At 51.4% G+C, this 22,471-nt stretch overlaps 1 protein-coding gene across 1 annotated transcript in view; it reads left to right on the top strand.

Annotated features, from left to right (window-relative positions):
* LOC144489225 (tumor necrosis factor receptor superfamily member 5-like) overlaps positions 1 to 22,050 on the top strand; it is a gene marked incomplete at its 3' end in the record, with an annotated part of 53,056 nt that extends 31,006 nt beyond the window's left edge. The window contains exons 2-8 of the mRNA XM_078207066.1: positions 7,754 to 7,856; positions 11,313 to 11,438; positions 13,486 to 13,635; positions 15,847 to 15,937; positions 18,186 to 18,310; positions 20,295 to 20,402; positions 22,025 to 22,050. Coding sequence (XP_078063192.1) covers positions 7,754 to 7,856; positions 11,313 to 11,438; positions 13,486 to 13,635; positions 15,847 to 15,937; positions 18,186 to 18,310; positions 20,295 to 20,402; positions 22,025 to 22,050 — 729 coding nt within the window. The remainder of the gene's footprint in view (positions 1 to 7,753; positions 7,857 to 11,312; positions 11,439 to 13,485; positions 13,636 to 15,846; positions 15,938 to 18,185; positions 18,311 to 20,294; positions 20,403 to 22,024) is intronic.
* Between the last annotated feature and the right edge of the window lie 421 nt (positions 22,051 to 22,471).

Here is a 22,471-nt window from a genome sequence, read left to right as displayed (position 1 = left end):
ATTGAATGGCGGGGCAGGCTCGAGGGGCTAGATGGCCTACTCCTGCTCCTATTTCTTATGTTCTTATGATATGCCCCCCAGTAACAGCTCCATCCACCCGAGGAAATAGTCTCTGAACGTCCACTCTATCTATCCCCCTCATCATCTTACAAACCTCTATTAAGTCGCCTCTCATCCTCCTCCGCTCTAAAGAGAAAAGCCCTCGCTCCCTCAACCTTTCCTCATAAGACCTACCCTCCAAACCAGGCAGCATCCTGGTAAATCTCCTCTGCACTCTTTCCAGCGCTTCCACATCCTTCTAATAGTGAGGTGACCAGTACTGCACACAATATTCCAAATGCGGTCTCACCAAGGTCCTGTACAGTTGCAGCATAACCCCACGGCTCTTAAACTCCAACCCCCTGTTAATGAACGCCAACACACTATAGGCCTTCTTCACAGCTCTATGCACTTGAACAAAGATCAAAGAACAATACAGCACAGGAACAGGCACTTCGGCCCTCCAAGCCCGCGCCGCTCCCCGGTCCAGGATTGAATCCTGAATCCAGGATCCCCGCCCAATTTTCCAGCCTATCTACATACCAATATCCTATCCACCGAGCTGTCCCTCACAGCTACGATGCTTTGTTCATTACAACCTATTAACTCACCCCCACCCCCCCCCCATTCCAGACCATGTGATCTCCAGGGAGAGGCGAAAACCCAGAGTGAAAAACCCCAGGGCCAATATGGGGAAAAAAAAATCTGGGAAATTCCTCTCCGACCCCCTGAGGCGATCGAAACGAGTCCAGGAGATCACAATGGCCCTGATCGGAAAATGCTTCCCAACCCTTGAGTGGCAACCTTCAGAGATCTGTGGATATGAACCCCAAGATCTCTCTGTTCCTCCACAGTCTTCAGAACCCTACCGTTGACCCTGTAACCCACATTTAAATTTGTCCTCCCAAAATGAATCACCTCTCACTTATCAGGGTTAAACTCCATCTGCCATTTTTCGGCCCTTCTCTATGAACTGTATGCTTTGTCTATACGGAGCGCAGGAAAAAATACTTTTCACTGTATGCTTGTATATGTGACAATAATAGATCAAATGAAAAAATAATAATCTCTCACAACAATTAAGAAGCGTATGGATGAGCACTTCAAATGCCACAGAGATACAAGGCTATGGAGCGAGTGTTGGAAAATGGGATGGGTAGAGATCGCTGCCAGCACAGACACGATGGGCGAAGAGCCACTTTCCCTGCTGTGAAGCTCTGTGACCCGGTGTTCCATTCTGTGCACCATGATCTTGCTCCCTCTCTGGCCTTTCCCAAATCCCCTGATGTCCGCCCTACCTTTCAATCCTCCAAAACCCGACCAACTCCTGCTTCGTATTGCGCCATCAGAAAGCATTTGGTCTGTTGGCCTTCATAGTGAGAGGATTTGAGTATGGGGATGGGGGTATCTAAGGAAGGATGTGCTGGGCCTTGGAAAGGGTCCAGAGGAGGTCCACAAGAATGATCCCTGGAACGAAGAGCTTGTCGTATGAGGAACGGATGAGGTCTCTGGGTCTGTGCTCGTTGGAGTTTAGAAGGATGAGGGGGGGGGATCTTATTGAAACTTACAGGACACTGCGAGGATAGAGTGGACGTGGTCTGTGACCAGTGGTGTTCCGCAGGGCTCTGTATTGGGACCTCTGCTGTTTGTGATTTATATAAACGATCTGGAAGAAGGTGTAACTGGGGTGATCAGTAAGTTTGCGGATGACACAAAACTGGCAGGACTTGCAGATAGTGAGGAACATTGTCAGAGGCTACAGAAGGATTTGTGGCAGGTAGGTCGTGCCTTACTAACCTTATTGAGTTTTTTGAGAAAGTGACCAAGGAGGTGGATGGGGGCAAGGCAGTGGACGTGGTATATATGGATTTTAGTAAGGCGTTTGATAAGGTTCACCATGGTAGGCTTCTGCAGAAAATGCAGATGTATGGGATTGGGGGTGATCTAGGAAATTGGATCAGGAATTGGCTAGCGGATAGGAAACAGAGGGTGGTGGTTGATAGTAAATATTCATCATGGAGTGCGGTTACAAGTGGTGTACCTCAGGGATCTGTTTTGGGGCCACTGCTGTTTGTAATATTTATTAATGATCTGGATGAGGGTATAGTTGGGTGGATTAGCAAATTTGCTGATGACACCAAAGTCGGTGGTGTGGTAGACAGTGAGGAAGGGTGTCGTAGTTTGCAGGAAGACTTAGACAGGTTGCAAAGTTGGGCCGAGAGGTGGCGGATGGAGTTTAATGCGGAGAAGTGTGAGGTAATTCACTTTGGTAGGAATAACAGATGTGTTGAGTATAGGGCTAACGGGAGGACTTTGAATAGTGTGGAGGAGCAGAGGGATCTAGGTGTATGTGTGCATAGATCCCTGAAAGTTGGGAATCAAGTAGATAAGGTTGTTAAGAAGGCATATGGTGTCTTGGCGTTTATTGGTAGGGGGATTGAATTTAGGAGTCGTAGCGTTATGTTGCAACTGTACACAACTCTGGTGCGGCCGCACTTGGAGTACTGTGTGCAGTTCTGGTCCCCACATTACAGGAAGGATGTGGAGGCTTTGGAGAGGGTGCAGAGGAGGTTTACCAGGATGTTGCCTGGTATGGAGGGGAGATCCTATGAGGAGAGGCTGAGGGATTTGGGATTGTTTTCGCTGGAAAGGCGGCGGCTAAGAGGGGATCTTATTGAAACATATAAGATGATTAGAGGTTTAGATAGGGTGGATAGTGATAGCCTTTTTCCTCTGATGGAGAAATCCAGCACGAGGGGGCATGGCTTTAAATTGAGGGGGGGTAGTTATAGAACCGATGTCAGGGGTAGGTTCTTTACCCAGAGGGTGGTGAGGGATTGGAATGCCCTGCCAGCATCAGTTGTAAATGCGCCTAGTTTGGGGGCGTTTAAGAGATCCGTAGATAGGTTCATGGACGAAAAGAAATTGGTTTAGGTTGGAGGGTCACAGTTTTTTTTTTTAACTGGTCGGTGCAACATCGTGGGCCGAAGGGCCTGTTCTGCGCTGTAATGTTCTATGTTCTATGTTCTATGTTCTATAGATAGGCTGGAAATTTGGGCAAGGAAATGGCAGATGGAGTTCAATCCTGATAAATGCGAAGTGATGCATTTTGGTGGGAATAATGTAGGGAGGAGCTACACGATAAATGGAAGAACCATAAAGGGTGTAGAGACGCAGAGGGACCTGGGTGTGCAAGTCCACAGATCTTTGAAGGTGATGTCACAGGTGGAGAAGGTGGTGAAGAAGGCATATGGCATGCTTGCCTTTATAGGACGGGGCATAGAGTATAAGAGTTGGGGTCTGATGTTGCAGATGTATAGAACGTTGGTTCGGCCGCATTTGGAATACTGCGTCCAGTTCTGGTCGCCACACTACCAGAAGGACGTGGAGGCTTTGGAGAGAGTGCAGAGGAGGTTTACCAGGATGTTGCCTGGTATGGAGGGGCTTGGTTATGAGGAGAGATTGGGGAAACTGGGGTTGTTCTCCTTGGAAAGACGGAGGATGAGGGGAGACTTAATAGAGATGTATAAAATTATGAAAGGCATAGATAGGGTGAACGGTGGGAAGCTTTTCCCCGGGTCGGTGGTGACGTTCACGAGGGGTCATAGGTTCAAGGTGAAGGTTTAACACAGATATCAGAAGGACATATTTTACACAGAGGGTCGTGGGGGCCTGGAATGTGTTGCCGGGCAAGGTGGTGGAGGCGGACACACTGGGAACGTTTAAGACTTATCTAGACAGCTATATGAACGGAGTGGGAATGGAGGGATACAAAAGAGTGGTCTAGTTTGGACCAGGGAGCGGCGCGGGCTAATTGTTCCTTGTTTCTCGTTTCAAGGCTTCATTCTATGATCTGCCAGTACAGAGCGAGACTGCGGATAGTTGGGAACCTGTCTCGGGGGCAGGGAATTCATATGGTGTTCGTGGAAGTGGAAATGACTAGGGTTGGGAAGCATTTTCCGATCAGGGCCAGTGTGATCTCCTGGACTCGTTTCGATCGCCTCAGGGGGTCGGAGAGGAATTTCCCAGATTTCTTTTCCCCATATTGGCCCTGGGGTTTTTCACTCTGGGTTTTCGCCTCTCCCTGGAGATCACATGGTCTGGAATGGGGGGGTGGGGGTGAGTTAATAGGTTGTGATGAACAAAGCATCGTAGCTGTGAGGGACAGCTCGGGGATAGGATATTAGGATGTAGATAGGCTGGAAAATTGGGCGGGGATCCTGGATTCAGGATTCAATCCTGGACCGGGGAGCGGCGCGGGCTTGGAGGGCCGAAGGACCTGTTCCTGTGCTGTATTGTTCTTTGTTCTTTGTTTGTGGAGAGGATGTTTCCACTGGTAGGAAAAACTAGATGTGGAGATGCCGGCGTTGGACTGGGGTGAACACAGTAAGAAGTCTCACAACACAAGGTTAAAGTCCAACAGGTTTATTTGGTGATAAAATAACACCAAATAAATCTGTTGGACTTTAACCTGGTGTTGTGAGACTTCTTCCAGGAAAAACTAGAACCAGAGGGCACAACCTCAGGCTAAAGGGACGATCCTTTAAAACAGAGATGAGGAGGAATTTCTTCAGCCAGAGAGTGGTGAATCTGTGGAACTCTTTGCCGCAGAAGGCTGTGGAGGCCGGTTCATTGAGTGTCTTTAAGACAGAGATAGATAGGTTCTTGATTAATAAGGGGATCAGGGGGAAAAGGCAGGAGAATGGGGATGAGAAAAATATCAGCCATGGTTGAATGGCGGGGCAGACTCGATGGGCCGAGTGGCCTAATTCTGCTCCTATGTCTTATGGTCTTAGGGATGTTTCGCTGCAATTATCCAGGGCCTTGGTGAGGCCACACCTGGAGTATTGTGCGCAGTTTTGGTCTCCTTATCTGAGGAAGGATGTCCTTGCTATAGAGGGAGCGCAGCGAAGGTTTACCCTGATTCCTGGGATGGCAGGTCTGTCATATGAGGAGAGACTAAGTCGGTTAGGATTATATTCACTGGAGTTTAGAACAGTGAGAGGGAATCTTTGATTTGATTTGATTTGATTTATTATTGTCACTGGGATACAGTGAAAAGTATTGTTTCTTGCACACTATACAGACAAAGCATACTGTTCATAGAGAAGGAAAGGAGAGGGTGCAGAATGTAGTGTTACAGTCATAGCTAGGGGTGTAGAGAAAGATCAACTTAGTGCGAGGTACAAAGAACAAAGAACAGTACAGCACAGGAAACAGGCCCTTCGGCCCTCCAAGCCTGTGCCGCTCCTTGGTCCAACTAGACCAATCGTTTGTATCCCTCCATTCCCAGGCTGCTCATGTGACTATCCAGGTAAGTCTTAAACGATGTCAGCGTGCCTGCCTCCACCACCCTACTTGGCAGCGCATTCCAGGCCCCCCACCACCCTCTGTGTAAAAAACGTCCCTCTGATGTCTGAGTTATACTTCGCCCCTCTCAGCTTGAGCCCGTGACCCCTCGTGATCGTCACCTCCGACCTGGGAAAAAGCTTCCCACCGTTCACCCTATCTATACCCTTCATAATCTTGTACACCTCTATTAGATCTCCCCTCATTCTCCGTCTTTCCAAGGAGAACAACCCCAGTCTACCCAATCTCTCCTCATAGCTAAGACCCTCCATACCAGGCAACATCCTGGTAAACCTCCTCTGCACTCTCTCCAATGCCTCCACGTCCTTCTGGTAGCGCGGCGACCAGAACTGGACGCAGTACTCCAAATGTGGCCTAACCAGCGTTCTATACAGCTGCATCATCAGACCCCAACTTTTATACTCTATAGGCCCATTCAAAAGTCTGACGGCAGCAGGGAAGAAGCTGTTCTTGAGTCGGTCGGTACGTGACTTCAGACTTTTGTATCTTTTTCCCTGATGGAAGAGAGAATGTCCGGGGTGCGTGGGGGGTCCTTGATTATGCTGGCTGCTTTTCCCCGAGGCAGCGGGAAGTGTAGAGAGAGTCAATGGATGGGAGGCTGGTGATGAATTGGGCTACATTCACGACCCCTTTTGTAGTTCCTTGCGGTCTTGGGCAGAGCAGGAGCCCCAGATCAAGCTGTGATACAACCAGAAAGAATGCTTTCTATGGGTGCATCTGTAAAGGTTGGTGAGAGTCGGAGCTGACATGCCCAATTTCCTTAGTCTTCAGAGAAAGTAGAGGCGTTGGTGGGGCTTTCTTAACGATAGTGTCGGCTTGGCGAGGGGACCAGGACAGGTTGTTGGTGATCTGGACACCTAAAAACCTGAAGCTCTCTCGACCATTTCTACTTGGTCCCCGTTGATGTAGACAGGGGGATGTTCTCCTTTACGCTTCCTGAAGTCGATGACAATCTCCTTCGTTTTGTTGACATTGAGGGAGAGATTATTGTTGACGCACCAGTTCACCAGGTTCTCTCTCTCATTCCTGTACCCTGTCTCGTCATTGTTTGAGGTCATACAAACTTATAAAATTCTAACAGGGTTAGACAGGGTAGATTCAGAAAGAATGTTCCCAATGGTGGGGGGAGTCCAGAACTGCGGGGGGGGCGGGGAGGAGGGGGGGCCGGTTATAGTTTGAGGATAAGGGGTAAACCTTTTAGGACTGAGGTGTGGAGAAATTTCTTCACCCAGAGGGTGGTGAATGTGTGGAATTCACTCCCACAGAAAGTAGTTGAGGCCAAAACGTTGTGTGATTGCAACAAGAAATTAGATATAGCTCTCGGGACTAAAGGGGTCGAGGGTTATGGTGGGGAGAAGGGGGGGGATTAGGAGATTGCATTTGATGATCAACCATGATCGTAATGAATGGCGGAGCAAGCTCAAAGGGTTGAATGGCCTCCTCCTGTTCCTGTGTAACAGGCTGGAGAGAGAGAGGGGCTGAATGGCCTCCTCCTGTTCCTGTGTAACAGGCTGGAGAGAGAGGGGCTGAATGGCCTCCTCCTGTTCCTGTGTAACAGACTGGAGAGAGAGGGGCTGAATGGCCTCCTCCTGTTCCTGTGTAACAGACTGGAGAGAGAGGGGCTGAATGGCCTCCTCCTGTTCCTGTGTAACAGGCTGAAGAGAGAGGGGCTGAATGGCCTCCTCCTGTTCCTGTGTAACAGGCTGGAGAGAGAGAGGGGCTGAATGGCCTCCTCCTGTTCCTGTGTAACAGACTGGGGAGAGAGAGGGGCTGAATTGCCTGCTCCTGTTCCTGTGTAACAGGCTGGAGAGAGAGAGGGGCTGAATGGCCTCTTCCTGTTCCTGTGTAACAGGCTGGAGAGAGAGAAGGGCTGAATGGCCTCCTCCTGTTCCTGTGTAACAGACTGGGGAGAGAGAGGGGCTGAATTGCCTGCTCCTGTTCCTGTGTAACAGGCTGGAGAGAGAGAGGGGCTGAATGGCCTCCTCCTGTTCCTGTGTAACAGGCTGGAGAGAGAGAGGGGCTGAATGGCCTCCTCCTGTTCCTGTGTAACAGGCTGGAGAGAGAGAGAGGGGCTGAATGGCCTCCTCCTGTTCCTGTGTAACAGGCTGGAGAGAGAGAGGGGCTGAATGGCCTCCTCCTGTTCCTGTGTAACAGGCTGGAGAGAGAGAGGGGGCTGAATGGGCCTTCTCCTGCGACTGACACAGCCAATTGGTGTTGGTGGGATTTTGTCGCTGGATGTTGGAGGGGTTGCGAGTTCTCCCCTGATCTGTGTCTCCGATTAATGAATGTTACTGACCCTGAAACCTTTGCTCTCTGACCTCTCACCCTTGCCCTCTTGCTCCAGGTCTCCAGGTCAAAGCCGCACCCTCTCTTGGGGGGCCACTGTGACCAAAGTCAAGAATATTACAGCGAAGATCGGGAAGACTGTTGTAAGAAGTGTCCCCCAGGTAGGAACCAATTCCAGCTTCACACCCACGAGAGGGAGCTTTACTCTGTATCTAACCCCGTGCTGTACCTGTCCTGGGAGTGTTTGATGGGGGACAGTGTAGAGGGAGCTTTACTCTGTATCTAACCCCGTGCTGTACCTGTCCTGGGAGTGTTTGATGGGGACAGTGTAGAGGGAGCTTTACTCTGTATCTAACCCCGTGCTGTACCTGTCCTGGGAGTGTTTGATGGGGGACAGTGTAGAGGGAGCTTTACTCTGTATCTAACCCCGTGCTGTACCTGTCCTGGGAGTGTTTGATGGGGACAGTGTAGAGGGAGCTTTACTCTGTATCTAACCCCGTGCTGTACCTGTCCTGGGAGTGTTTGATGGGGGACAGTGTAGAGGGAGCTTTACTCTGTATCTAACCCCGTGCTGTACCTGTCCTGGGAGTGTTTGATGGGGGACAGTGTAGAGGGAGCTTTACTCTGTATCTAACCCCGTGCTGTACCTGTCCTGGGAGTGTTTGATGGGGATAGTGTAGAGGGAGCTTTACTCTGTATCTAACCCCGTGCTGTACCTGTCCTGGGAGTGTTTGATGGGGATAGTGTAGAGGGAGCTTTACTCTGTATCTAACCCTGTGCTACAAAGAACAAAGAACAATACAGCACAGGAACAGGTCCTTCGGCCCTCCAAGCCCGCGCCGCTCCCCGGTCCAGGATTGAATCCTGAATCCAGGATCCCCGCCCAATTTTCCAGCCTATCTACATACCAATATCCTATCCACCGAGCTGTCCCTCACAGCTACGATGCTTTGTTCATCACAACCTATTAACTCACCCCCACCCCCCCCATTCCAGACCATGTGATCTCCAGGGAGAGGCGAAAACCCAGAGTGAAAAACCCCAGGGCCAATATGGGGAAAAAAAATCTGGGAAATTCCTCTCCGACCCCCTGAGGCGATCGAAACGAGTCCAGGAGATCACAATGGCCCTGATCGGAAAATGCTTCCCAACCCTAGTCATTTCCACTTCCACGAACACCATATGAATTCCCTGCCCCCGAGACAGGTTCCCAACTATCCGCAGTCTCGCTCTGTACTGGCACCAGCAAGATGATCATAGAATGATGCCTTGAAACGAGAAACAAGGAACAATTAGCCCGCGCCGCTCCCTGGTCCAAACTAGACCACTCTTTTGTATCCCTCCATTCCCACTTCGTTCATATAGCTGTCTAGATAAGTCTTAAACGTTCCCAGTGTGTCCGCCTCCACCACCTTGCCCGGCAACACATTCCAGGCCCCCACGACCCTCTGTGTGAAATATGTCCTTCTGATATCTGTGTTAAACCTCCCCCACTTCACCTTGAACCTATGACCCCTCGTGAACGTCACCACCGACCCGGGGAAAAGCTTCCCACCGTTCACCCTATCTATGCCTTTCATAATTTTATACACCTCTATTAAGTCTCCCCTCATCCTCCGTCTTTCCAGGGAGAACAACCCCAGTTTACCCAATCTCTCCTCATAACCAAGCCCCGCCATACCAGGCAACATCCTGGTAAACCTCCTCTGTACTCTCTCCAAAGCCTCCACGTCCTTCTGGTAGTGTGGCGACCAGAACTGGACACAGTATTCCAAATGAGGCCGAACCAACGTTCTGTACATCTACAACATCAGACCCCAACTCTTATACTCTATGCCCCGTCCTATAAAGGCAAGCATGCCATATGCCTTCTTCACCACCTTCTCCACCTGTGACGTCACCTTCAAAGATCTGTGGACTTGCACACCCAGGTCCCTCTGCGTCTCTACACCCTTTATGGTTCTTCCATTTATCGTGTAGCTCCTCCCTACATTATTCCCACCAAAATGCATCACTTCGCATTTATCAGGATTGAACTCCGTCTGCCATTTCCTTGCCCAAATTTCCAGCCTATCTATATCCTTCTGTAGCCTCTGACAATGTTCCTCACTATCTGCAAGTCCTGCCAGTTTTGTGTCGTCCGCAAACTTACTGATCACCCCAGTTACTCCTTCTTCCAGATCATTTATTTAAATCACAAACAGCAGAGGTCCCAATACAGAGCCCTGCGGTACACCACTAGTCACAGGCCTCCAGCCGGAAAAAGATCCTTCCACTACCACCCTCTGTCTTCTATGACCAAGCCAGTTCTCCACCCATCTAGCCACCTCCCCCTTTATCCCATGGGATCCAACCTTTTTCACTAGCCTACCATGAGGGACTTTGTCAAACGCTTTACTAAAGTCCATATAGACAACATCCACGGCCCTTCCTTCGTCAACCATTTTGGTCACTTCTTCAAAAAACACCACCAGGTGAGTGAGGCATGACCTCCCTCTCACAAAACCATGTTGACTATCGTTAATGAGTTTATTCCTTTCTAAATGCGTGTACATCCTATCTCTAAGAATCTTCTCCAACAACTTCCCCACCACGGATGTCAAGCTCACCGGCCTATAATTACCTGTCCTGTAAATGCTGTACCTGTCCTGGGAGTGTTTGATGGGGGACAGTGTAGAGGGAGCTTTACTCTGTATCTAACCCCGTGCTGTACCTGTCCTGGGAGTGTTTGATGGGGGACAGTGTAGAGGGAGCTTTACTCTGTATCTAACCCCGTGCTGTACCTGTCCTGGGAGTGTTTGATGGGGATAGTGTAGAGGGAGCTTTACTCTGTATCTAACCCCGTGCTGTACCTGTCCTGGGAGTGTTTGATGGGGGACAGTGTAGAGGGAGCTTTACTCTGTATCTAACCCCGTGCTGTACCTGTCCTGGGAGTGTTTGTTGGGGACAGTGTAGAGGGAGCTTTACTCTGTATCTAACCCCGTGCTGTACCTGTCCTGGGAGTGTTTGATGGGGATAGTGTAGAGGGAGCTTTACTCTGTATCTAACCCCGTGCTGTACCTGTCCTGGGAGTGTTTGTTGGGGACAGTGTAGAGGGAGCTTTACTCTGTATCTAACCCCGTGCTGTACCTGTCCTGGGAGTGTTTGATGGGGGACAGTGTAGAGGGAGCTTTACTCTGTATCTAACCCCGTGCTGTACCTGTCCTGGGAGTGTTTGATGGGGACAGTGTAGAGGGAGCTTTACTCTGTATCTAACCCCGTGCTGTACCTGTCCTGGGAGTGTTTGATGGGGACAGTGTAGAGGGAGCTTTACTCTGTATCTAACCCCGTGCTGTACCTGTCCTGGGAGTGTTTGATGGGGGACAGTGTAGAGGGAGCTTTACTCTGTATCTAACCCTGTGCTGTACCTGTCCTGGGAGTGTTTGATGGGGGACAGTGTGTGGTTATAGTGTACATCGGAGGGTGTTTGTGGGGGTATTTAGGTGTCTGTATTCAGTAGTGGGCGGCTGATGTTACATGGGGAGAGGTGCGTTTGTGGGTCTATTGTCTAGTTAATACATTGTTGTATGGATACAGATTATGTGAGTGACATGTGTCTTTGTCTGCTATCATTACAGGTTTTTATGCTTCCCAGAGGTGTACAAAGCAATCAGAAACTCAGTGCAAAACCTGTCCCCATGGAGAATATACCGCCTTCTGGAATTATGTCCGCGAATGTAACCTCTGTTCCCACTGCGATCACCGTATGTTCTGACTGAGCTTACACCCTCACTTCCCCAGGGCGAAACAGGGATAGGGATGGGGGCAACAGTAAGGCCAGGAGGTGGGAAGGGAATAGGGATCAGCATGAAGGGGCTGAAGGGGCCTCCTCCTGTTTCTGTGTCACAGGCTGGAGAGAGAGGGGCTGAATGGTCTCCTCCTGTTCCTATGTAACAGGCTGGAGAGAGAGAGGGGCTGAATGGCCTCCTCCTGTTCCTGTGTAACAGGCTGGAGAGAGAGGGGCTGAATGGGCCTCCTCCTGTTCCTGTGTAACAGGCTGGAGAGAGAGGGGCTGAATGGTCTCCTCCTGTTCCTGTGTAACAGGCTGGAGAGAGAGAGGGGCTGAATGGCCTCCTCCTGTTCCTGTGTAACAGGCTGGAGAGAGAGAAGCTGAATGGCCTCTTCCTGTTCCTGTGTAACAGGCTGGAGAGAGAGAGGGGCTGAATGGCCTCCTCCTGTTTCTGTGTAACAGGCTCGAGAGAGAGAGGGGCTGAATGGCCTCCTCCTGTTTCTGTGTAACAGGCTCGAGAGAGAGAGGGGCTGAATGGCCTCCTCCTGTTCCTGTGTAACAGGCTGGAGAGAGAGAGGGGCTGAATGGCCTCGTCCTGTTCCTGTGTAACAGGCTCGAGAGAGTGAGGGGCTGAATGGCCTCCTCCTGTTCCTGTGTAACAGGCTCGAGAGATAGAGGGGCTGAATGGCCTCCTCCTGTTCCTGTGTAACAGGCTGGAGAGAGAGGGGCTGAATGGCCTCCTCCTGTTCCTGTGTAACAGGCTCACGAGAGGGAGAGGGGCTGAAGGGGCTCTCGAATTTTAACGCAGACAAGTGTGAGATATTGCACATTGGAAGGACAAATCAAAGTAGAACGTACAGGGTAAATGGTAGGACTCTGAAGAGTGCAGTTGAACAGAGGAATCTGGGAATACAGGTACAGAATTCCCTAAAAGTGACGTCACAGGTGGATAGGGTCGTAAAGAGTGCCTTTGGTACATTGGCCTTTATAAATCGGAGTATCGAGTATAAAAGTTGGAGTGTTATGGTAAGGTTATGTAAGGCATTGGTGAGGCCGAATTTGGAGTATTGTGTACAGTTTTGGTCACCTAGTTACAGGAAGGATGTAAATAAGATTGAAAGAGTGCAGAGAAGGTTCACAAGGATGTTGCCGGGACTTGAGAAGCTGAGTTACAGAGAGAGATTGAATAGGTTGGGACTTTATTCCCTGGAGCGTAGAAGATTGAGGGGAGATTTGATAGAGGTGCGTAAGATTTTGATGGGTATAGATAGAGTGAATGCAAGCAGGCTTTTTCCGCTGAGGCTAGGGGAGAAAAAAACCAGAGGGCATGGGTTAAGGGTGAAAGGAGAAAAGTTTAAAGGGAATATTAGGGGGGGCTTCTTCACGCAGAGAGTGGTGGGAGTGTGGAATGAGCTGCCGGATAAAGTGGTAAATGCGGGGTCACTTTTAACATTTAAGAAAAACTTGGACGGGTTCGTGGATGAGAGGGGTGTGGAGGGATATGGTCCAAGTGCAGGTCAGTGGGACTAGGCAGAAAATGGTTCGGCACAGACAAGAAGGGCCAAAAGGCCTGTTTCTGAGCTGTAATTTTCTATGGTTCTATGGCCTCCTCCTGTTCCTGGTGTAACAGGCTGGAGAGAGAGGGGCTGAATGGCCTCCTCCTGTTCCTGGTGTAACAGGCTGGAGAGAGAGAGGGGCTGAATGGCCTCCTCCTGTTCCTGTGTAACAGGCTGGAGAGAGAGAGAGGGGCTGAATGGCCTCCTCCTGTTCCTGTGTAACAGGCTGGAGAGAGAGAGGGGCTGAATGGCCTCCTCCTGTTCCTGTGTAACAGGCTGGAGAGAGAGAGAGGGGCTGAATGGCCTCCTCCTGTTCCTGTGTAACAGGCTGGAGAGAGAGGGGCTGAATGGCCTCCTCCTGTTCCTGTGTAACAGGCTGGAGAGAGAGAGGGGCGGAATGGTGTCCTCCTGTTCCTGAGTATTTAATTTTGATTAGTAACTGGATATCTGTGTTCTTTCCCTCAGGACGCGGTCTAGTTGTCAAACGTAACTGCACAAATCAACACAATACGGAGTGCCAATGTGGGGAGGGGCACCACTGTGCGCCAGGGAAAAACTGTGCGGAGTGCGACCCCCACAGCGATTGTGGCCCAGGACAGGAGCAGGTACAGCAAGGTACGATGTCCCCCGCCGGAGGCACTCCCCGAACCCCTCAATTAGATTCCAGCCTGTAACTCACTCCCGGGTATCTGTTATTCTATATATAAACCACCCGGAACCCCTCGATTAGATTCCAGTCTGTAACTCACTCCCGGGTATCTGTTATTCTGTATATAAACCACCCCGAACCCCTCGATTAGATTCCAGTCTGTAACTCACTCCCGGGTATCTGTTATTCTATATATAAACCACCCCGAACCCCTCGATTAGATTCCAGTCTGTAACTCACTCCCGGGTATCTGTTATTCTATATATAAACCACCCCAAACCCCTCGATTAGATTCCAGTCTGTAACTCACTCCCGGGTATCTGTTATTCTATATATAAACCACCCCGAACCCCTCGATTAGATTCCAGTCTGTAACTCACTCCCGGGTATCTGTTATTCTCTATATAAACCACCCCGAACCCCGCGATTAGATTCCGGTATGTAACTCACTCCCGGGTATCTGTTATTCTATATATAAACCACCCCGAACCCCTCGATTAGATTCCAGTCTGTAACTCACTCCCGGGTATCTGTTATTCTATATATAAACCACCCCGAACCCCTCGATTAGATTCCAGTCTGTAACTCACTCCCGGGTATCTGTTATTCTATATATAAACCATCGCGAACCCCTCGATTAGATTCCAGTCTGTAACTCACTCCCGGGTATCTGTTATTCTGTATATAAACCACCCTGAACCCCTCGATTAGATTCCAGTCTGTAACTCACTCCCGGGTATCTGTTATTCTATATATAAACCACCCTGAACCCCTCGATTAGATTCCAGTCAGTAACTCACTCCCGGGTATCTGTTATTCTATATATAAACCACCCTGAACCCTTCGATTAGATTCCAGTCAGTAACTCACTCCCGGGTATCTGTTATTCTCTATATAAACCACCCCGAACCCCTCGATTAGATTCCAGTCTGCAACTCACTCCCGGGTATCTGTTATTCTATATATAAACCACCCCGAACCCCTCGATTAGATTCCAGTCTGTAACACACTCCCGGGTATCTGTTATTCTATATATAAACCACCCCGAACCCCTCGATTAGATTCCAGTCTGTAACTCACTCCCGGGTATCTGTTATTCTATATATAAACCACCCCGACCCCCTCGATTAGATTCCAGTCTGTAACTCACTCCCGGGTATCTGTTATTCTATATATAAACCACCCCGAACCCCTCGATTAGATTCCAGTCTGTAACTCACTCCCGGGTATCTGTTATTCAATATATAAACCACCCCGAACCCCTCGATTAGATTCCAGTCTGTAACTCACTCCCGGGTATCTGTTATTCAATATATAAACCACCCCGAACCCCTCGATTAGATTCCAGTCTGTAACTCACTCCCGGGTATCTGTTATTCAATATATAAACCACCCCGAACCCCTCGATTAGATTCCAGTCTGTAACTCACTCCCGGGTATCTGTTATTCTATATATAAACCACCCCGAACCCCTCGATTCGATTCCAGTCTGTCACTCACACCCGGGTATCTGTTATTCTGTATATAAACCACTCTGAACACCTCGATTAGATTCCAGTCTATAACTCACTCCCGAGTATCTGTTATTCTATATATAAACCACCCCAAACCCCTCGATTAGATTCCAGTCTGTAACTCACTCCCGGGTATCTGTTATTCTATATATAAACCACCCCGAACCCCTCGATTATATTCCAGTCTGTAACTCACTCCCGGGTATCTGTTATTCTATATATAAACCACCCTGAACCCCTCGATTAGATTCCAGTCTGTAACTCTCTCCCGGGTATCTGTTATTCTATATATAAACCACCCCGAACCCCTCGATTAGATTCCAGTCTGTAACTCACTCCCGGGTATCTGTTATTCTATATATAAACCACCCCGAACCCCTCGATTAGATTCCAGGCTGTAACTCACTCCCGGGTATCTGTTATTCTATATATAAACCACCCCGAACCCCTCGATTAGATTCCAGTCTGTAACTCACTCCCGGGTATCTGTTATTCTATATATAAACCACCCCGAACCCCTCGATTAGATTCCAGTCTGTAACTCACTCCCGGGTATCTGTTATTCTATATATAAACCACCCCGAACCCCTCGATTAGATTCCAGGCTGTAACTCACTCTCGGTATCGCTTCTTTCTGAGAATTGTCCCATTTTTCTGCTGCAGGCTCTCCAACTTTGGACACAGTCTGCAAAGACTGTCCGCCCGGAACTTTCCAGAGCAAATCCACATTCGAAAAATGTAGAATTCACAAAAAGTAAGACTAATCTTCAAGACAAACTGTTGAATTGACGTTTGGAACTGTCTTTGATGGAGAATTCAGGGATTAGAGGGAGGGTCTTCGATTGGAGAGTTAGAGGATTAGAGGGAGGGTCTTTGATGGAGAGTTAGGGGATTAGAGGGAGGATCTTCGATGGGAGAGTTAGGGGATTAGAGGGAGGGTCTTCGATGGGAGAGTTAGGGGATTAGAGGGATGGTCTTCGATGGGAGAGTTAGAGGATTAGAGGGAGCGTCTTCGATGGGAGAGTTAGGGGATTAGAGGGATGGTCTTCGATGGTGAGTTAGGGGATTAGAGGGATGATCTTCGATGGGAGAGTTAGGGGATTAGAGGGAGGGTCTTCGATGGAGAGTAAAGGGATTCGAGGGATGGTCTTTGATGGGCAAGTTGGGGGATTAGAGGGAGGGTCTTCAATGGAGAGTTAGGGGATTAGAGGGATGGTCTTCAATGGAGAGTTAGGGGATTAGAGGGAGGGTCTTCGATTGGAGAGTTAGAGGATTAGAGGGAGGGTCTTTGATGGAGAGTTAGGGGATTAGAGGGATGGTCTTCGATGGGGAGTTAGGGGATTAGAGGGAGGGTCTTCGATGGGAGAGTTAGGGGATTAGAGGGATGGTCTTCGATGGGAGAGTTAGAGGATTAGAGGGAGGGTCTTCGATGGGAGAGTTAGGGGATTAGAGGGATGGTCTTCGATGGTGAGTTAGGGGATTAGAGGGATGATCTTCGATGGGAGAGTTAGGGGATTAGAGGGATGGTCTTCGATGGAGAGTTAAGGGATTCGAGGGATGGTCTTTGATGGGCAAGTTGGGGGATTAGAGGGATGGTCTTCAATGGAGAGTTAGGGGATTAGAGGGAGGGTCTTCGATGGGAGAGTTTGGGGATTAGAGGGAGGGTCTTCGATGGAGAGTTAGGGGATTAGAGGGATGGTCTTTGATTGGAGAGTTAGGGGATTAGAGGAAGGGTCTTCGATGGGATAATTGGGGAATTAGAGTGTGCGGAATGTCCTGATTAAAATTCTCAGATATCCATGAGGCACAGATGCTCGATCATATGTTCATGTATTGAAATAAATATTGGAAAGATACCCCTCGGGCTGTTAAATTAATTTGACTTGTTTTTTATCTATTCCTCTACTTCCCTCCTTTATCTGATCACCTCGCTCTCTCCTGTCATTCTCTCTCGCTCACTCTCTCCCCGCCCTTCTAACTTCACTTCCCCTGCTCCCTCTCTCATTCTCCCTTCCTCTCTCCGCCCATCTCCATCTCTCTCTCCGCCCATCTCTCCCTCTCTCCACCCATCTCTCTCTCTCTCTCTCTCTGCCCATCTCTCCCTCTCTCCGCCCATCTCCCTCTCTCTCTCTCTGCCTGTCTCTCCCTCTCTCTGCCCATCTCCATCTCTCTCTCTGCCCATCTCTCTCTCTCTCTCTCTCTGCCCATCTCTCCCTCTCTCTGCCCATCTCTCCCCCTCTCCGCCCATCTCCATCTCTCTCCGCCCATCTCTCCCTCTCTCCGCCCATCTCTCTCTCTCTGCCCATCTCCACCTCTCTCTCCCTCTCTCTGCCTATCTCTCCTTCTCCCCGCCCATCTCCATCTCTCTCTCCGCCCATCTCTCCCTCTCTCCGTCCATCTCTCTCTCTCCATCCACCCCTCTCTTTCTCCGTCCACCCCCCTTTCTCTACGTCCACCCCTCTCTCTCTCTCTCTCCATCCACCCCTCTCTCTCCGTCCACCACTCTTTCTCGTCATCCACCACTCTCCCTCCGTCCACCCCTCTCCCTCCATCAACATCTCTCTCCGTACATCTCTCTCTCTCTCTGTCCATCTCTCTCTCTCTCTCTCTGTCCTCTTTCTCTCTGTCCACCCCACTCTCCAACCATCTCTCTCTGTCCATTTCTGTCTCTCTCAATCCATCTCTCTCTCTCTCTGTACACACTTCTCTCTCTCCCTCTCTCCATTCATCTCTCTCCCTCTCCGCCCATCTCTCCCTCTCTCCCCCTGTCCACCTCTCTCTCTCTCTGCCCATCTCTCTTTCTCTCTCTGTCCACTACTCTCTATGTCCACCTCTCTCTCTCTCTCCATCCACCTCTCTCTCTCTCTCTCTCCATCCACCTCTCTCTCTCTCTCCATCCACCTCTCTCTCTCTGAACATCTCACCCTCTCTCTGTCCATCTCTCTCTCTCTCTCCATCCATCTCTCCCTCTCTCCTCTCTCTCAATCTCTCTCTCCGTACAGTTGTACAGCGTTTGGATTAATTGAATGGAAACCGGGATCTCTAGTGTCAGACAGTGTGTGTGCAGAACGCATGTGGACCCAAAGACCCACCTGGGTCCCAGATCTCAAGACACAACCCAACAACAGTAAGTCTCTAACTCCGCGCCGTACCTGTCCTGGGAGTGTTTGATGGGGGACAGTGTAGAGGGAGCTTGACTCTGTATCTAACCCCATGCTGTACCTGTCCTGGGAGTGTTTGATGGGGGACTGTGTAGAGGGAGCTTTACTCTGTATCTAACCCTGTGCTGTACCTGTCCTGGGAGTGTTTGATGGGGGACAGTGTAGAGGGAGCTTTACTCTGTATCTAACCCTGTGCTGTACCTGTCCTGGGAGTGTTTGATGGGGGACAGTGTAGAGGGAGCTTTACTCTGTATCTAACCCCGTGCTGTACCTGTCCTGGGAGTGTTTGATGGGGGACAGTGTAGAGGGAGCTTTACTCTGTATCTAACCCCGTGCTGTACCTGTCCTGGGAGTGTTTGATGGGGGACAGTGTAGAGGGAGCTTTACTCTGTATCTAACCCCGTGCTGTACCTGTCCTGGGAGTGTTTGATGGGGGACAGTGTAGAGAGAGCTTTACTCTGTATCTAACCCCGTGCTGTACCTGTCCTGGGAGTGTATGATGGGGGACAGTGTAGAGGGAGCTTTACTCTGTATCTAACCCCGTGCTGTACCTGTCCTGGGAGTGTTTGATGGGGGACAGTGTAGAGGGAGCTTTACTCTGTATCTAACCCCGTGCTGTACCTGTCCTGGGAGTGTTTGATGGGGGACAGTGTAGAGGGAGCTTTACTCTGTATCTAACCCCGTGCTGTACCTGTCCTGGGAGTGTTTGATGGGGACAGTGTAGAGGGAGCTTTACTCTGTATCTAACCCCGTGCTGTACCTGTCCTGGGAGTGTTTGATGGGGACAGTGTAGAGGGAGCTTTACTCTGTATCTAACCCCGTGCTGTACCTGTCCTGGGAGTGTTTGATGGGGGACAGTGCAGGGGGAGCTTTACTCTGTATCTAACCCCGTGCTGTACCTGTCCTGGGAGTGTTTGATGGGGACAGTGCAGACGGAGCTTTACTCTGTATCTAACCCCGTGCTGTACCTGTCCTGGGAGTGTTTGATGGGGACAGTGTAGAGGGAGCTTTACTCTGTATCTAACCCCGTGCTGTACCTGTCCTGGGAGTGTTTGATGGGGGACAGTGCAGAGGGAGCTTTACTCTGTATCTAACCCCGTGCTGTACCTGTCCTGGGAGTGTTTGATGGGGGACAGTGTAGAGGGAGCTTTACTCTGTATCTAACCCCGTGCTGTACCTGTCCTGGGAGTGTTTGATGGGGGACAGTGTAGAGGGAGCTTTACTCTGTATCTAACCCCGTGCTGTATCTGTCCTGGGAGTGTTTGATGGGGGACAGTGTAGAGGGAGCTTTACTCTGTATCTAGCCCCGTGCTGTACCTGTCCTGGGAGTGTTTGATGGGGACAGTGTAGAGGGAGCTTTACTCTATATCTAACCCCGTGCTGTACCTGTCCTGGGAGTGTTTGATGGGGACAGTGTAGAGGGAGCTTTACTCTGTATCTAACCCCGTGCTGTACCTGTCCTGGGAGTGTTTGATGGGGGGACAGTGTAGAGGGAGCTTTACTCTGTATCTAACCCCGTGCTGTACCTGTCCTGGGAGTGTTTGATGGGGGACAGTGTAGAGGGAGCTTTACTCTGTATCTAACCCCGTGCTGTACCTGTCCTGGGAGTGTTTGATGGGGGACAGTGTAGAGGGAGCTTTACTCTGTATCTAACCCCGTGCTGTCCCTGTCCTGGGAGTGTTTGATGGGGACAGTGTAGAGGGAGCTTTACTCTGTATCTAACCCCGTGCTGTACCTGTCCTGGGAGTGTTTGATGGGGACAGTGTCGAGGGAGCTTTACTCTGTATCTAACCCCGTGCTGTACCTGTTCTGGGAGTGTTTGATGGGGACAGTGTAGAGGGAGCTTTACTCTGTATCTAACCCCGTGCTGTACCTGTCCTGGGAGTGTTTGATGGGGGGCAGTGTAGAGGGAGCTTTACTCTGTATCTGATGATCTATGTTATGTTCCAGGTTTGAATATATCCTATGTGTTAATCGCTCTGTTCTCCACCGGCGTTCCCTGCTTTGCTTTCCTGGTTGTTTTTCTTCTCTGCAGCCGGAAGTCCAGAATATGTGGAAGTAAGTCCCACCTCGAGATTCGGGCAGCTGTGGTACTGAGGCCAACATGAGGCCTCCTCCCCACTTCTCCCCTCCTCCCCTTGCGTAGATCGTCTCCCATCTGAGGTGACGCTGGGTGAGGTCGCGACAGGTTCGAGAGAGGGCAGGGGTCACGCGCTCTGTGCGAGGGTCGCTACTACCCACTTGCTCCCCACCCTGCTCCGTCTGGGAGACGGGTTCCGGCTCCCTCTTCCTGCCATGCTGACCCCTGTCCCGCTGCGTTGCCCCTCGGAGCTGGATCATCGCCAGCCTCTGCAGGGTCTCACGGTCACGGGACGGCCAACGCGAGGGGAGGGGAGGGAGGGGGCGTCCCGGTGGGGCCGCTCCATTTTGAGGCTCGGAATGTCACTCACTGTGTTTCTGTCACTAACCTTCTCTCGTTCTCCCCCTCCCTACCCCTCCTTCTCTCTCTCCTTCACTCTTTCTCCCTTTCTCTCCCTTTCTCTCCCTCTCCCTCCCTCTCCTCCTCTCCCTCTGCCCCCTCCACTCTCTCCCTCTCCCCCTCTCCCTCTCTGTGTCTCCCTCTCTCTCTCTCTCTCTCTCTTTCTCCCCCTCTTCCCTCCTTCCCTTTATCCGCCCCTCTCCCTCCCTCCCCTCCCTTCCCCCCACTCTTTCTCTCTCCCCCTCTTTCTCTCTCCCCCTCCCTCTCTCCCCCCCTCTCTCCCCCTCCCTCGCTCTCCCTCCCTCCCTCCCCCTCCCGCTCCCTCTCTCCCCCTCCCGCTCCCTCTCTCCCCCTCCCGCTCCCTCTCTCCCCCTCCCGCTCCCTCCCTCCCCCTCCCGCTCCCTCTCTCCCCCTCCCGCTCCCTCTCTCCCCCTCCCGCTCCCTCTCTCCCCCTCCCGCTCCCTCTCTCCCCCTCCCGCTCCCTCTCTCCCCCTCCCGCTCCCTCTCTCCCCCTCCCGCTCCCTCTCTCCCCCTCCCGCTCCCTCTCTCCCCCTCCCGCTCCCTCTCTCCCCCTCCCTCTCTCCCCCTCCCGCTCCCTCTCTCCCCCTCCCTTTCTCTCCCTCCCCCTCTCTCTCCCTCTCCCTCTCTCTCCCTCCCCCTCTCTCTCCCTCCCCCTCTCTCTCTTTCCCTCTCCCTCTCTCCCCCTCTCTCTTCCTCTCTCCCTCCCCCTCTCTCTTCCTCTCTCCCTCCCCCTCTCTCTCCCTCTCTCCCTCCCCCTCTTTCCCCCTCTCCCTCTCTCACTCCCTTTCTCTCCCCTTCTCTCTCTCTCTCCCTCCCTCTCTCATCTCCCTCTCTCTCTGTCTCTTCTCCTGCCTCACTCCCTCCCTCTCTCTCTCTCTCTCTCTCTGCCCCGCCTCTCTCCCTCCCTCTCTCCCTCCTTCCCCTCCCCCTCCCTCCTTCCCCTCCCCCTCTCTCCCCCTCTCTCTCTCTCCCCCTTTCTCTCTCTCCCCCTTTCTCTCTCTCCCTCTCCATCTTCCTCCCCCTCTCTCCCTCCCTCTCTCTCCCTCCCTCTCTCTCCCTTTCCCCCACCCCTTTTCTCTCCCCCTCCCCCTCTCCCTCTCTCCCTCCCTCTTCCTCTCCCTCCCGCTCTCCCTTTCTCCCTCCCCCTCTCTCTGCCTCTGCCTCCCTCTCTCCCTCACAGGTTCGAAGAGGCAAACTGAGTCCCAGGTATGTGGAGGGAGCGAGTGTGGAGGGAGCGAGGGAGGAGAGTGCGGGGGGGAGGGAGTGAGCGGGGAGGAAGTGAGTGAGGGAGGACAGAGGGATGGGGTTGGGAGGGAAAGAGGACAGAGGGACGGGGTAGGGAGGGAGGGAGGGAGGGAGGACAGAGGGACGGGGTAGGGAGGGAGGGAGGGAGGGCAGAGGGATGGAGTAGGGAGGGAGGGGGACAGAGGGACGGGGTAGGGAGGGAGGGCAGAGGGACGGGATAGGGAAGGAGGGAGGGCAGAGGGACGGGGTAGGGAGGGAGGGCAGAGGGACGGGATAGGGAAGGAGGGCAGAGGGACGGGGTAGAGAGGGAGGGCAGAGGGACGGGATAGGGAAGGAGGGCAGAGGGACGGGATAGGGAAGGAGGGAGGGCAGAGGGACGGGG

Source organism: Mustelus asterias, unplaced genomic scaffold, assembly GCF_964213995.1.
Source record: "Mustelus asterias unplaced genomic scaffold, sMusAst1.hap1.1 HAP1_SCAFFOLD_2020, whole genome shotgun sequence".
NCBI lineage: Eukaryota > Metazoa > Chordata > Chondrichthyes > Carcharhiniformes > Triakidae > Mustelus > Mustelus asterias.
The sequence above is the reverse complement of the archived record's forward strand: the minus strand, read 5'-3'. Positions and strand labels throughout refer to the sequence as shown.